The sequence below is a fragment of the Natrix helvetica genome (assembly GCF_964273705.1).
Source record: "Natrix helvetica genome assembly, chromosome: 8".
Lineage (NCBI taxonomy): Eukaryota > Metazoa > Chordata > Lepidosauria > Squamata > Natricidae > Natrix > Natrix helvetica.
This window is the reverse complement of record NC_138559.1, coordinates 14916636-14933088: the sequence shown is the minus strand read 5'-3', so window position 1 is coordinate 14933088 and position 16453 is coordinate 14916636. Positions and strand designations below refer to the sequence as shown.

General features: G+C 39.1%; 1 protein-coding gene across 1 annotated transcript in view; it reads left to right on the top strand.

Annotated features, from left to right (window-relative positions):
* Positions 1-16453, top strand: part of KCNU1 (potassium calcium-activated channel subfamily U member 1) — a gene marked incomplete at both ends in the record, with an annotated part of 78393 nt that overhangs the window by 30542 nt on the left and 31398 nt on the right. The window contains one exon of the mRNA XM_081960713.1: positions 3583-3682. Coding sequence (XP_081816839.1) covers positions 3583-3682 — 100 coding nt within the window. The remainder of the gene's footprint in view (positions 1-3582; positions 3683-16453) is intronic.

The following is a 16453-nucleotide window of genomic DNA, read 5'->3' as shown; positions in this document are numbered from 1 at the left end:
TCCCATGCCGTGTTATGAAAAAGAAATCATTTCTGATTTTTTTTAAGAAGAAAAAAAATGTGGGTGGAATTCTCATGGATGAGGCACTTACTTAATCATAAAATATCACCGTTCATCATTAGGTCCTGTGAAGAGCACATTGGGTAGTAAGTGTTTTCCAGGTACAAAATAGGCAATTGGCTCAATAACAGTAACTGTGAGAGGGATTTTGGAGTCCTAGTGGACCATTACTTAAATAAGAGTCAGCAGTATGCTGCAGCTACCAAGAAAGCTAATGCCATCCTAGGCTGCATTATCAGAGGGGTAGAATCAAGATGACATGAAGTAGTAGTACCAATTTATAAGGCCTTGGTAAGACCACACTTGGAATATTGCATCCATGTTTGGTTACCACAATATAAAAAATATGCTGAGACTGGACAGAGTGCAGAGAAGAGCAACAAAGATGATTAGAGTGTTGGAAGCTAAAATATATGCTAGTAAAAAGAAGGGCTATGGGTGACATGTTAAATATGTTCTAATAATTGAGGGACTGTCACAAAGAAAAGGGGGGGGTCAACTTATTTTCCCAAGCACCAGGAGGCAAGACAAGAAACAATGGATGGAAACCAACCAAGACAGAAGCAAACTGTTCTGTCCCTTGATTCCAATGAATATGCAGACACAGGATTGGCTGTCTGCCATGACTAATTACATAGATAAAGCCACCCCTTGGCTAGGAGCCTAGAAAGTTATCTTCAAGAAACCAAGATTAAACTTACGGAATGCTTTCTCAACGGCTAGTAAAATGGACTGTTGTTTCCTGCAAAGATTCCCCTCCCGTCGCTCCACCTATAAACTCTTTGGGAGGGGCCACAACCTTAGCCAGCTGTCCCTATTTCCTTCAATGATGTCTTCTCCACAGCTGTTCCTTTTTCCTCTCAGCTTTACATACACGCACATCAGGGACAACCTCCCTCTGTTCCTCTTCACTGCTCCCTGACTCAGATGCCACCTGGTGACCAACAGGCCTCTCTAGTTCCTGCTCTGACTCCAAACACCCTCCAGAGTCTTCCTCATCCTCCAGAGCAGCCCCATAATGGTCTGAGCTGTCAGAGTCCACCAACAGCTCCGCTGGCCACTGCTGGGCCACAACACAACCCATTTCCTGACAGTAAATACAATCAAACAGTGGAACAGCTTGACTTCAAAAATTGTGGATGCTCCATCATTGGAGGCTTTTAAGAATAGACTGGGCAGCCATTTGTCTGAAATAGTACAGGATCTCCTGCTTGACCTAGAAGACCTCCAAGGTCCCTTCCAACTCTGATGAAATGTTCTAAATGTCACCCTATCCTTTGTCTATTCATATTTTCAATAGTTTGCATTCACCCTGATTTTTAATGCCTCAACTGAACCCAAGAGAACATCATGAGGAATCCTAAGCAACCTTAGGATTTGCTTTGGATCAGAAGCTACAGTCAACCAGAATCCTATTAAGTAATGGAGACATGTAATTCTAAACAAAGAATATTAACATCTTCTGTCCCATCACAACAATAAAGGAAACTCAAGAAGTCTAGAAAAATCAACAGTCTAAAATAGCAAACTATTCTAAAGCATCCAGAGAATGAGTGGAGGAAAGAAACCTTTGTGGGTGAAAAATAAATATTTGTTAATTTAGATAGATATACACAGTAATAGCCTTCATGCTGAGCTAGTCTGGTGTAGTGGGTGAGGCACCAGACTAGATGGTATGTACTAGTCCCATCTTGGGTTTGAAGCCATGTGGGTTACATTGGGCTGGTCACCCACTTTAAGCCTTAGGAAGGAGGCAAGGGAAAGTGACTTCTGAAATCTTGCCAAAAAGGGAGGGACTAGCCCAGGCAGTCACCAGAAATCAACATTGATTTGAAAGAGAAAGAAAGAAAGAAAAACAGAAAGAAAAGAAAGGAATGAATGAGGGAGGGAGGGAAGAAAAGAAAGAAGGAAGGAAGAGGTAGTGGAGGCAAAGGCAGAGGAAGAGGAAAGAAAAGAGAAGAAAAATGAAAATAAAAGAAAAAAAGAACGCCTTCATGAAAGATGGGGCAGATTATTTAGATGCTTTCTGACCATCACCTTTCAAGACAATTATCAATCATTGAGAGGGCAAGTTCTAAGAATAACTCTAATAAAACATGGGAAAAAATAATCCATCGATGATGTGCACAGACATTCTTCTATTTCATTTTTTTTTTTTTAGATTGCAAAAGGCCATATAAAAAAGCACGGAAAATATTCTTGCTAAGTAGTAAAACACCCACTGATAATCGTGTATTCCATTTTGAAGGGGATTCTAACTCATTCATGACGATACCACAACTGCGTAAAGACTTCTATCGATGGTATTCTGCCCAGTAATTGTTGGACTATAGTCCTGAAGGCATGGACTGCTTTAGTCACTGTTAGTCAAACATGCAGTTGTTGACTGATTAATGTTCTGCAACAGGCTGCTGATTCAAAAAGACTCAGTAATCATACACCTGTAAGATATCGATGGAAGTCTCCTAATATTCCATGGCCATTTCTTTCTTGGTGATTCTGAAAGGAAGGGGAGGGGAGGAAAGGAAAGGATTTTCTTCCTATCGCTCAGTCCTAAGTGAAAAAGGAATTATTGAAGCACTTCAGTTGGCTCCTTGCATCTTACATTCTCAGGCACCCAAGCTCAGTCTGAGTTGCTCTTCCAGGAATAGCTGTTTTCCATGCAGTTTTGAGTTCTAAACAAGTCCAATTTCCCCTGCAAAGTAAACACTATCCAAGGTCCTTTATCCTATTCCAAGTATTTCTTTTTATGAATAATCTTTTCATCTCTTAACTGAACAACAGATGGCAGGCAAGTCTTGCTGGTGACTTAGCTTCATTTCCTTTGCAAATTGCACAGAATTGCAATAAGAAAAACTGAGGTCTGGGAACATATACACTGTAGGCTGTTCTTTAAATTCTGTGATCAATATAACTACAGCAATACTCTTCAGAAGAACAGGGCAATTTGTCTAGCATTCACCAGGAGAAATTTGTAATCAATGCTGTTTACTTTCTATTTCTTTCTGCCATGAAAAAAGCAACAGAGAAACCAGACAGGGACAGCCATTGATCACTAGCGCCAATGTCCACTGACTTATGAACTTGCAAAGCAAAGATTATTGTTTATTTTTCTTGGTCCCCTTTCATTCTCCACCTGATATTTTAAAATCTATTTACTCAGGGATATAGTAATCCCAATCCTTCAGGAGGTCAGCTACTTCCAACTGCAACTTCAGTTGTATTTCCTTGGAATCTCTAATCAGTAAAGCTGAATATCTTTACAGAACAGTTAAGTAGTATGTAAATAATAATAATTAGGGAGGAGGAGGAGAGAAGGAAAACATTTTCAAAGACTTCTTGACATTGCCTGTATTGATAAATATTATAAACTTGGGTAAACTAGTAGATTAGCAATTTAGCATTACTAGAATATTTTCTTCATGTACTTGCTCTGAGTACATGGCCGGAATAGCTTCAGCAGAACATAAGCTGTTGACCTGAAGGAAAGAAGAAATCTCCTCTTAATAATTTTCATTTCAGAAAAGACATCAAGCATGCACAGTAATTTGAGACGTTCAGATGAAGTTGTAGTACATTCACGATCCCTTGGGATTCTCTCTTTCTTGGATTTTTTCCCCAGGTAAGAGAGTTAAACAGAGTTCTCCTTATATTACAAAAATCCATTTTTTTTTGAGCTAGAATAAAACAAGAGAAATGGGTATTTGCTTCTCTTTATATCTTAGAAGTTGTTTAGGTACTTACCTTTGATGGTTAAAAAGGGCTAGAGGTTATGGCCAGTTTTTCACTAGTAACGGAAATTAATTTGAAAATAATGTCATGCCATGTTTCAAAGAGCATCCCAATCATATTGCATTCAAACCAGTAGTGGGATTCAGCCAGTTCACACCACCGGTTCTTAACTTTCTGAGAAGTTTGGTGAACTGATTGTTGGAAGAAATCATTAGGGCAGAGAGCCGGTTGTTAAATTATTTGAATCCCACCACTGATTCAAACCCAGCTAATAAGGAGCTTCTCACTCCCTTCTAGGCAGATCCTCCATCTTCAACGGTTTATTTAGTGAGAGTAATTATCTTAAAACACACATTTCCATGCACAATGGCACTATGGATGAAGATTTAGAACAGCTGAAAACACCAAGGGACTCCTTCATCTTCTGTCATAGCTGTACCTTTGTCTAGTAATTGTGCGTGAGATACCTAGCACATACAGCCAGGAGAAAGAAAGAAAAAAAATTAGAAGCATACCATATTTGTGCAGTTTGGAGCTACGATGAACATTTTTATGCTGTTGTAGGCTTCAAAAAATAAACCAGTTATTTAAAATGAGCAAGGTTGGCCTTCCTCCTCCTCCCCTCCTCCTCCCCTCCTCCTCCTCCTCCTCCTCCTCCTCCTCCTCCTCCTCCTCCTCCTCCTCCTCCTCCTCCTCCTCCTCCTCCTCCTTTTCTTCCTCCCCTTTCTCCTTTCTCCTTTGCCCTTCCTTCTCCTCCTCCTTTATAAGTGTCTTTCAACATTTATACTATAGTTTCCATATGTTCCTAACTCAAAATTGTGGGTAACTGGTGCCAATTTTCAACAATTATATTGCTAACATTCAACTGTAATGACCAAGGAGTGATATGGGAACCACACATGGATAAAGGGCTATTGTTTCCTCACTCTTGTTTTAGCACTCTTTGAAATCCCTCTTTCTCAGCTGCTGTTTGACTAAGGGGGGAAATATGCAGGTTCTCCACAGACATTTGTTGACAACAATTTTGTCTGGGGCACATATCAGATTAGAAACTTACCCTAAAGGGCATGAATAAAAGTATCCATACTATTGTATTATGCCGATCTGACTAAAAAGGGAATCATTAAGTTTATAACACCCCTCCCATTTCTGCCCATAACATAATCTGAAGCAAAAAAAAAAAAAAAAAGGAAGGAGGGGAAACCCCTTTCTCAACCTGCTGAAATATCATTATTAAAATGTGCATGAAAAGTCAATTATACCAGAGGGAGGTATTTAAGAGAAGCAAGTTTCCATACTGTTGGATTACACCTCGGGGATTACAAAATCTGCTGAATTCATTGCAGCTGTTTAACTTAAAAATGGAGCAGATTAGCATAGTCAGATGTTCTATAGCCCTCACAAGAGGAGAACAAATATGATGGGAAAACATTGCTCCTTTGACCATGGGAATCTAAGCCCGGTCATCAAATGAGGCAGATCTACAGCAAAGGACATGACTCCAAGACCTGGAATTGTCCCATCATGGTTACTAGACATGACATTAATGATCTGGAACTTTGTAGAATTTTAAACTGTTTGCATAAATGTTGGTGGTTCTATACTAATTTGTAGAAAATTAGATGGATGGATGGATGGATGGATGGATGGATGGATGGATGGATGGATGGATAGATAGATAGATAGATAGATAGATAGATGATGATGATAGATAGATAGATAGATAGATAGATAGATAGATAGATAGATAGATAGATAGAGAATGGAGCAGAGGAGCAGGTTAGTGAAGGCATTGTGACTGCTCTGGGGTGGGGTGAGGGTACAATACAAAATCCTAACCTTCACCCCAAATCCAAATCCTAACCATAAGCCCTGGTGCTTATTTTGGTGAGCAAAAGAAAAAAAAAGAATGGGTCTTATTTTCGGGAAAACATAGTAGGTAGATACGTGGGTGGGTGGATGGATGGATGGATGGATTGATGGGTGGGTGGGTGGGTGGGTGGGTAGGTGGATGGATGGATAGATAGATAAGTAGATAGATGATAGATAGAAGATAGATAGATAGATAGATAGATAGATAGATAGATAGATAGATAGATAGATGATAGATAGATGATAGATAGATAGATAGATAGATAGATAGATAGATAGATAGATAGATAGATAGATAGATAGATAGATAGATATTCAGCATGCAGTTGGACTTTCTTACACCCAAGCTGCAGTTTTATAGATATTTATCTGAAAAGTGTTGAATGCAGCAAAACATTTCACTAAATAACCATAGGATTCATCATCTTCTTCACTCTCTTATTTTCTTCCTAAAGTTCTCTCTTTTCTAAATCAGCACTTCCTAGTGTTTTAATTTTTAGGGGTTTCTGCACCACATAGTTTTTGAAGAGCATCATTACAATTCAGCATCTGCCTGCCCAGTGCCCGGAGGTACTATCACATACTTGTTCCTGTTTGTCTAGCAGATACCAACATTATTAGTTTTAATTAAAATGCTCAAAAACTCACAAATTTTATAAGATTTTTTTGCGTCCCTGCCAAAAATCTGGCAAAACTATGGGGAAAAAATGTAGAATGTTTCTCTCTCTCCCGCTCCCTCTTTCTGTTTCTCTCTCTTTGTGGAATAGTTTGTTCCACAAGTCATAGCAGGGTCATTCTTTTAGGACCAAAAAAACCATAACTATTTTATAAGGATGACCACTTTATTTCTAAATTTAGTTAATCTCCTTTTGGTGACGCCATTAAGCTTTCCAGATTTCTTTTGGTTGTGTTTCAGTTTAGATAATGGGATTGTCATTTGACACACAAGAACATAAAATGGATGCAGAAATACATTCATTCTCTGTCTCTCTCTCTCTCTCTCTCTCTCTCTCTCTCTCTCTCTCTCTCTCTCTCTCTCTCTCTCTCTCTCTGTCTCTGTCTCTCTCTCTCTCTCTCTCTCTCTCTCTCTCTCTCTCTCTCTCTCTCTCTCTCTCTCTCTCTCTCTCTCTCTCTCTCTCTCTCCTCTCTCTCTCTCTCTCTCTCTCTCTCTCTCTGTCTCTCTCTCTCTCTCTCTCTCTCTGTCTCTCATTAAAAAGCTTCCAACCCAACTTCTGCCAATATAAAATAAGATTAAAACAACTTAGATGAAAGAGAAAATGTATTCTTGGTTGTTTCTAAACAGAACCACCACCCAAATTTGTGTTCCTTCTTAATTAAAATTTATCTAACATCTGGATAATTATTCCTAAGTACCTGTTGATTGTCAAGGCGTGTCAGTCTTTCATAAATCCCCAGCTTTTAAGATTTTATTCTTTGATACTATCCATCACATCCAGGTCCAAGGGCAAGTGGGGCGTGGGATGAGTTTGGGTAGAGGTGAGATTAGAACTAAGCACTCTGCCTTTCCTTAATCTGGCAAAATGTGATGCATTCTTTATGAATGTGAAGGGGAGGCTGTGCCGAAGTATACAGAAAGGTCACTGATATTTTTGGAGTAATAAATCACAAAAGAGAAGGAAGATTTGCATTTTGGCCATATAACATTCAGGGATGGATTAGAGAGAGCAGGGGAAGAATTCTTTGAAGTAATATTTCTCCGCTGACTTGTTTTATTAGCTCACTTTTAACATGTTACATTATTGCTTATAGAATTTCATTTACTTGGATTGGCAGCTTGATAAATATGTCTATTGGCAATGATTTGGATTGCTCTGGGCATTAATATTATTAAAACCTGTCACAGGGAAATGTCTGAAAGATGACTTACTGTAAAGATTACAGCACAAAATAAATCACACAGTGGTATTTGTTACCATTTATGGCCTCTTGGAGCTGAGTCAATCCCTTTTTATGTTGCATTATTTTTCAAGTTTTTATAGCTTTACATTATATATCGCTGTCAGAAATGAACAGATGGGGTGTCAAACATGAGCTTTTTGAATAATTCCCACCCTTGGGTTATTTGTGTGAAGGACAAGTGTAAAACTCTGTTCTCCAGAAAGAGAAGACAGACAGGGTTAGTTAATGTGTTGTGACATTACAGAAAGCCTACACACACACACACACACACACACACACACACACACACACACAATGGCTTTAGTCTCTGACCTCCTCTGGTTTTTATCTCACAATGGGACTTGAGAAAATTCTAGCTGCCTATATTCTTGTGGTGGTGGACCCATTCAAGATAAATAGACTAGAAGAGAGACATCAGCTGGAATGTTAGAGAGTTTCTTTGTGTCTTCCATATCATGAAGATCTTTCATGGGTCTATTCCAGATGAGTGAAGGCAGGATTGGTTTCTTTCATGAATGTCTGTAGGAATGCAATCATGGGTGTCTTTTCTTCAATCATTTGTGAATTTGGGGCTGCTTTGCTGAGAAATGGGTCTAGGAGGGAAAGGAAATGATTTCAATTTAGTAAGCAAAAGAGCAAATTAAGTAACACTCGCAAATCTTATTGCTTGAGCTGTACCTTGAAGCATGTGAAATTGACATATGAAGGAGATCTGTCAATCAGTGCTACATAATGTTTACAGGATGTGGTGATGTATAATTGATTCAGTGCCAATAGACTTTTACACCCACCACCTGCCCAGAATGGGACTATAAAAGTCATTTCCACTTTGATTCTTTTTAGACTACGGAATCATTTTCCTATCTTTTAAAATGTAGCATCTTGGAAAGCCCTTGCATTTCTTTTTGATTTATATCGTGAAGCAAGATGGGCAAATCAAAACTCACATAAGGCCTCCAAACTGTCTGTCTGTCTGACATTTATCTGTCTGACATTTATCGTCTGTCTGTCTGTCTGTCTGTCTGTCTATCTATCTATCTATCTATCTATCTATCTATCTATCTATCTATCATCTATCTTTTTTCAGAGAGAGGGAGGCAACGCATGGTTGAAAAGCAGAAAGACAACGTGCATTATATAACATACAGAACATTGCTTTGTTTTATTTTCTTCCTTTTTTTCCCATCACAGAAATATTTTCTTGCATTGTGTCCCCATGTACTTATTTTCTGCAGGGGAAAAAAAAGAATCCTGATCTTGGTCACAAAAGAAAAAAAACACTTTTTGTCTACACTAGTTTTAGAAAATAGAACAGGAGAGACAAAAACAGATATATATGTACATATACATGGGATGTTCACATGATTTACTTATCACATTTCCTTAAATGTGTTACACAGCAAAACCTATATATCCAGATAGAATTTCCTTGTACACTGCTCTGGGGAAAAGTTGATTATCTAAATTTACTCAGTCTAATCCAGATGCATAAAGATGTTAGCTAATTATTAGTTCTGCCCAGTTAACTTGTGCAAACCTGCCTATTTATAATATGGTCAGTTCCTAATTCTGTGTTGAGGATGTGGAAAATGACAGACCCCTCCCGGCAATGCTTACTTTATATTTTAATAACCCAGAGTAATTCTAACGATTACACACATATCATAAATCATATCATAATGGCCCTTATTGAATTACTGATTGGGGACTCAAGTTTAAACAGATTGAAAGAGGATTAAGAAGGAAATTAAGGCTCTAAGGAAACACAAGCTGGAAGTTAAGTGGGAAAAAAATTCTGTCCCTTTACTGGGAAACATCTTGAACGTTTTAGCAGATTTTGGTCTTTTGGTATTATTTAAAATAACATAAAATGTGATAACATCTAATATTTACATAACGTATTTAAAACATGCAAAATTATAAAGAGAAATCAACAATAAGTCACCCAGGTCGTGGTTGTACCAAAGGTGATTTTTTAAAAGGTAACTTGACTCAGCCTTCCATCCTTCCGAGGTCAGTAAAATGAGGACCCAGATTATTGGGGGGCAATATGCTGACTCTGTAAACCACTTAGAGAGGGCTGTAAAGTTCTGTGAAGGGGTATATAAGTCTAAATGCTATTGCTAATGTTAAGGGGACTTTGTTTTCCCTTGAAAACATTCTGCTTCTTGTCCAAGAAGCTTCTTCAGTTCTGACTGAATGGTGGAGAATGAAAGGATTGAAGAAGTGTCCTTCGGGAGAGGGTGCGGCTAAGAAATAAATATTTTATTATTATTATTATTATTATTATTATTATTATTATTATTATTATTATTATTATTCTTGGATGAGAAGCAAAATGTCTTCAAGTGAAAACAAAGAAAGACCAGTTTTCTTTTGAAAACCACCTTTGGGATATCTAAAATAGCATAAAATAATTCCTATCTAGCAGAAACCTGGCTCACCAATATCTAATGTATCTTATATGCCTTCTTTGTTTTATTTCCTTCTTATGAACATTTTCCCTATATTTAGTGTCCGAATGACAAAAATGCAATCTACCTCATAAAAGACACTTTTGAGTAATGCTGTACAGAATTCAGTTCCTACCTGCTTATTAACTTAAGCATCCGTTCCTGTAAAGGATTGTATAAAATCAGCAAGTATTAGGGAAGGAGGCATTCAAAAGTAGATAGGAGCGTCATACCTTGTTAAAAAGAAACTTGAAGCAATTATGCAAATTGGCTTATTGTAAAAAGATAGATCAACATTAATATGACAACTCATTTTTCCTGGTCAAGTTTTTCTGCACCCACCTTTTAATAATTTTCCACTATGACTTGGAAGGAAGTCAAAATACCTGAATTTTTATCCCACTAATACTGTATGCATTGGATATTCATTGACCCACAAATTATATTAGGTAACCTTCCCTATCATTCATTTTCCTCCCATCTGTGCGGTGTGTTGTAAGGCAATTTGCTTATGAATTACTCATTTGTAGGATGTGGTATTGAGCAAAGAAGAATTCTATTTCTAATCCCAAATGGTGTATTCTATGCTTCCGCAATCCCGGTCATAATTAAAATCAATTAGATACCTATATATGAGCAGTTGCTCATATATAAAGAATCCATGCAATGTGAATCTATACAAAATTTATATTAACATACCAAAGCGATTCATGCAACTAACATATAAGTCAGGGGCATACATGTATAGAGAAGAAATAATAATTACCCACGTTCCGATATATCTGTCTCTATGGTTCTCTATGGTTCTACCCTGGTTCTTCTGGCACATTTTGCATCAATCATTATAGCTTAATTTGGGTTGAGTGGTGTGATGGCCCAAGTGGTGAAGGCACTCGCCTTCAATCCTACGTAGCCGCAGATGTTTCTTTCCTAGCAAAGAAAAAATATCTGCTGCAAACTCTTTCTAGGACATCTGGGCAGTAAACATGCAGCTCCATCCAGTTGCCTTGACTTTATATTGAAACGAGACCATAGATCATAAAAAGGAAGTTATTACAGCTTAAATTGATATTTATACACATTGTGGAGAGATTTAAAGAGGCTAAAGAATAGGGCCTGGTTGGCTGGCTGTATCCCCTATATCGGGAATGGCGAACCTAAGGCACATGGCACGCAGAGCCTTTGTCAGGGCACGCGAGGCATTGCCCTGTCAGCTGGCCAGCACACATGCACATGCTGTCAAGATGAGTTCAGCCTTATTTAAAGCCATTTTTGCCCTTCCCAGGCTCCAGAGGCTTTATAGGAACCTGGGGAGGGCGAAAACAGCCTCTTCCCCCCCCCCCGGAGGCCCTCTGGAGGCTTCAGGAGCTTCCCCAAAGCCTCTCGAGTGCACAAAACAGCCCTATGGGCAAACCAGATGTTCGGGAATGGCCTTCCAGTTTGCTTGTAGGGAGGGTTTAAACCCTCTGGAGCTTTCAGGGAAGTGATTTTCGGATTGCTCGTAGGGTCGTTTTTTGCCCTCTGGAGGCTTTAGGAAAGCTCCTGGAGCCTCCGGAGGGCTTCCGGGGGTGTGGGGGAGGCTGTTTTCACCCTCCCCAGGCTCCTATAAAGCCTCTGGAGCCTGAGGATGGCAAAAAAACATGCAAAAAAGGGGGGCAGCACCTGTCATGCGCGCATGTGTGTCTGGGGGGTGTCATACATTGCATTATGGGTGTGGCACTCCCACACACAACCCCCCTGCACTCCCCCCGCTTATGGCACACGAGCCAAAAAAGGTTAGCCATCGCTGCTATATATCTACTCTCTCCTGCATGGAACAAAGAGCATTAAAGCAGAACTGGGGAACTCATTCTGGGTCGGGACACATGGTTGAATTGCCAAGAGTCACAGTAGACAGAGACTTACAGTAGACACGTAAGTAATTTCAGTCATGATTATCTAACTTGTTTCTCTCTTGGGATCTGGAAAGACAGGATTTTCCCTCCCTCTTTTTATTAGGGTTAGCATATTTTAATGTTTAAATTTTATTTTGTGGATGCTTCCATCTCAAAATGTCAGAATACTTTTTTTTGCAATTTTTTTTAAGGAGAAAAGGGGTGGGAGATGGTTTCACAAGGATGAAAAAGTGTAGTTGTGGTTCTGTGACTTCAGCTTCCCTGCCTCTAATAGAAAGAACAATGAGCTTAGATGTATCTGAATCATTTGACATAATTCACGGTCTCACAGTTAGACAGATTGAAGTACATATGAAGATAAGTCCTTTTCAAATCTGCCAGGTGGGGAAAGCAAAGGATGGAGAGAATAGGTAAGAATATGAAGAATCAGACAATGGGCGGTCACATACAGAATCCCAACCTCTACCCAGTTTCATGTCCTCTCATGTTTGAATTGAGCTTTTGAACTCCTTCATGTTAGGAATGTAAGCTAACAGTTGGGTCAGCAATATATAAACCAGGATGGTAGTACTGTTGCTTTAAGTACTGCTGTAATATGATTGGTTGCTGTTACCTCAAGCAGCCATAAGAGGGAGCTAGAATGACTGTTAGCTCTCTGTTTGTTAGACTCTGATCGGTGTATTGTGAGGTACTGTGTTTTTGCTACTGTTTGTGTGCTAAACTGATAATTTGATACTGGACTATGTTCAAAGGATCATTCCTTAACTGAGAACATTGATAACTGACTGACTGAACCGTGTATGACTTGGACTGTAAATTGAACTCTGAATACCTCTATATTTCCACATAGTAAACTACTATATTTAATACTATTCAGTGTCCCTATATGCTGGTTTGTGCGTGTTCTTGCATACCACTCTCATTATGCTTCTCTGCACACTCGCTCTCCTAACGGGGAGCTTACTTACTTAACACTTCATTTGAAATGATCATGGCTTGTACAAAGTTAAAAGTAGGTATGCTGAGAATTGGAGGGTGAGAATACCTGGCTCCACCCAGTTATGACATTTATCCCCGACAAATTATCAGAAAAGAACCAAGTTCTCATTAATAAAAATAAGGCAATGATCAGTCTCCAAATTTTCCCATGTGAGCATCTTAATCAAGAAAAAAAAAAAAGAATTGAAGGCTTCCTTGCCCTATCCAGATCCCCACCAATCTATAGACAAGCACTACCCATAATTAAATTAATTTACTAATTAACCACTCTATTCAAGCTGATTAGCAGTGGCCAAATACAATGAAGAGTTGTCAAGAATGTCTTACAGCTGACAATGTTGTCAGTGATGATTACTGGCTGTCACAATTTCCCTTTCTGCTTTCTTAAGGGCATTATGTTTTGTTGTTCTTGATGATGATGTTGTTTTCCTTTTATGGAGTTTTCCATTTAAGCTCCCAATCCATCTATTTTTTGATATATTTTCGGGGAGGGGGGCATCCCACACACTTGACTTCAGTTGGGCAACAAATAGCACATTAAAAAAAAAGGGGGGGGGGATGCCAAATTAGAAAGTAAGTATTCTTAGAGTTTTCATTCCAGGAATTGGAATCTATTTGATTGGCTTTTGCGTGCTGTATGGACTGATCTACAATATTTAAAAACAGTTACATATCAGCTATATGTATAAAAGATTATAGACTTTTTGGGGGGGAGGGCTAGTGTACGGAGAAAGAGATAATTGCATTACTAATTTTCTCATGTCATTCCGTTCCCCCCCCCCTCTAAGCGAATACAAATATGAGGTCTAGTTTGATCGTTGAAGAAAATCTGAAATCACCATAGTAAATTTGGATTGGAATTTAATATGTGTACCTGCTGTTGTTGGGACTGCATATTGAAGTCCCTGTAAAGGGTGGTGACATCACAAGAAGGGAAGCTGTAGCACTTCATTTCTTGTTCAATTTTAGTCCAAACAAGTCTTGATCAAAACGTTGGCAATGATGAGATGATCTATAGTTTCACAATGGCTACGTAGGAGATGACCAAGCTGAGCTTGAGGAAGGGGTCAAATGCATCATAAGTGATGAGTCCCTGTGCTCCAGCAAGAGATAAGAATGAAATGAGGGTAGCCCAGGGAACTACAGGCCAGAATAATCATAATAACAGAGCTGGAAGGATCCTTGGGGATTAAGTAGTCCAACTTCCTGCTTGTGACCCTACATTATTTCAGACATTGAGAGAAGATTCTTGGTGCTTAAGTTTATTTGATAGATTTAACTATTGCTGAGATATTGCTGCTTGTGTGATTGTTGGATTTACCTGTCTGCAAGGGCTTTTCATTGATAGCAGTTGAAATGATATAAATCTTTTTTTAAGAACTATACAAACTGAGGCTCTGCATGAATCTTAATTTATAGTATTTCAATTGATGGCAAGCAAAAGCCTTCATTATTATAAACCGAGTGGTATTAATTCAGGGTAATGAAGTGGAAATAGAGGAAGAGATGACAGCTTCCCATAAACATAGCATCAACGTGACATGGAAATGTTACACACATTTGTAAGTATTTGTGCATTTCATATCAAGCCTTACTACTCTAGGGTGAAATGAAAACCCATATGACATAACTGTTAAATGAGTTAGGGATACTCAAATCCAAGGCTCTCTGTCATTTTGCTCATTTTAATCCTTCTGGTGCATTTACATAGATAAATTACTAGGAACCTCATACATGGGGGAGGGAGAACAATATTAAAAGTGAGTACAGTAGAACCTCTGGTCACAAACACTTCTGATCATGACCAAATTGTGTTCCAACCAAAAAGTGGTTGATTTCCCCTTCCGTGCCTTTTTTTTTTTTTTTTGTAAGCACCAAATTTCCAAAATTAGGTTTGGGTCACGCCCAAATCGGTTTGCGACCAAAGTTATGAAACAAATTATGGTCGTGACCAGAGGTTCTACTGTATTGTGCATGCAATGGATTTTCTATAGGGATACAGTGGGATCACCAATGAAAGGAGAGAGGACAGTCAAGAGGCATGCCATTATGAAGTCACTCCAGGGGAGGAAACATCATAGACCCGAGATGGCGAACCCATGGCATGCATGCCACAGGTGGCATGCAAAGCCATTTGTTAGGGCACGCGAGGCATTGACCTGTCAGCTCCAGCGTGCATGTGTGTGCTGGCCAGCTAACTTCGGCCTTCATTTTTGGCTGTTTTTCGCCCTCCTGAGGCTTACCTGAAGCCTCTGGAGTTGCAAAAAAACAATCCACTGCACAAAATGGACATCTGGTTTTTGCATTGGGCCATTTTTCTCCTTCCAGAGGCTTCAGGGAAGCCTTCTGAAGCCTCCAAATGGCCTCTGGGAGGGCAGGGAGGGCCGTTTTCACCCTCCTGAGGCTCCTAGAAAGGTACATTATAACAAAGCAGCCCTGAGACATATTCTAGAACACCTTAGCTATTGCTATTTATTTTGAAGAAATAATAAAAAGGGAACATAATCATCTACTTCACTTGCCTTTTCTCTTTAGGCAATCATGGGGACTGTTGGGAAAAGAGAAAGGAAACTGGTAAAGAAAAAAAATGACACCATTCAAAGATCGTATCTTAGTAAAAGCCATTGTTGATTGGTAAAAGATCCTTTCCTAAATTTCAAGCCTGAGACTAGATTTTGCAGTGGATCTTAATGTTTAGCTTGCTCAATTGGCTTGAGCAAAATTGTGTCCAGTCAGGAAACTTCCTTGGAAGACTGGATTCTTATCTTGATATGTCTGTTTTTCTCTCCTTCTCATTTCATGTTTCCTGAGACCTCCCACCACAGAAGCTGCATTCATTAAAATTGCTCATTGACCTTCCTACGGCAGTAGATTCTAGACAAGCTCATATTGCTTGTGGAAAATATGGCAGATGGGAAGAGTAGTTAAGAGATACATGAGCACCCTCTCCGCCTTCTCCCCCTTTCACTTTCACAATGATATCTGAAGAAAGATGCCTTTATGATGAAGTGCATTTCAAGCATTGCCTTGCCTTTTTATTTCTTTGCCCAGGGCTCTGACAGGTGTTCCCTCCAGGGCATAGATGCTTCCTATAACATTTGAGTGAAGGGAGATATCATCTGTGACAGTTTGTGTACATAGATCATGGTTTTATGATGATGGGAAAGTGTGCACTGATTGATTTGCTGAGCTGGGCTGACTTAAAAAGAGCTTGCAACAAGATAGCTTCCCTCATGCCAAAACACAATTTAATCAACAGCTGACCAATCCATCATCTGGGCAGCAAGGAGGAGGTTGCAAATGCTGGGGAGGTGCCATATGACTAATGGACAAAAATGTCTATTCTTGGCATAAGCACACTGAGATACACATACTAATTTCTTTCCCCGTATTATCTACTAATACCAGATCTTCTCTTTTAAAGACGTCTGTGTGGAATGGCAAGGAAGATGGCCCTAGACTGTTTTTCTTCCTGCTGCTTAAACTTGAATCCTGATATTATTTTTGACATTTACTCATTAA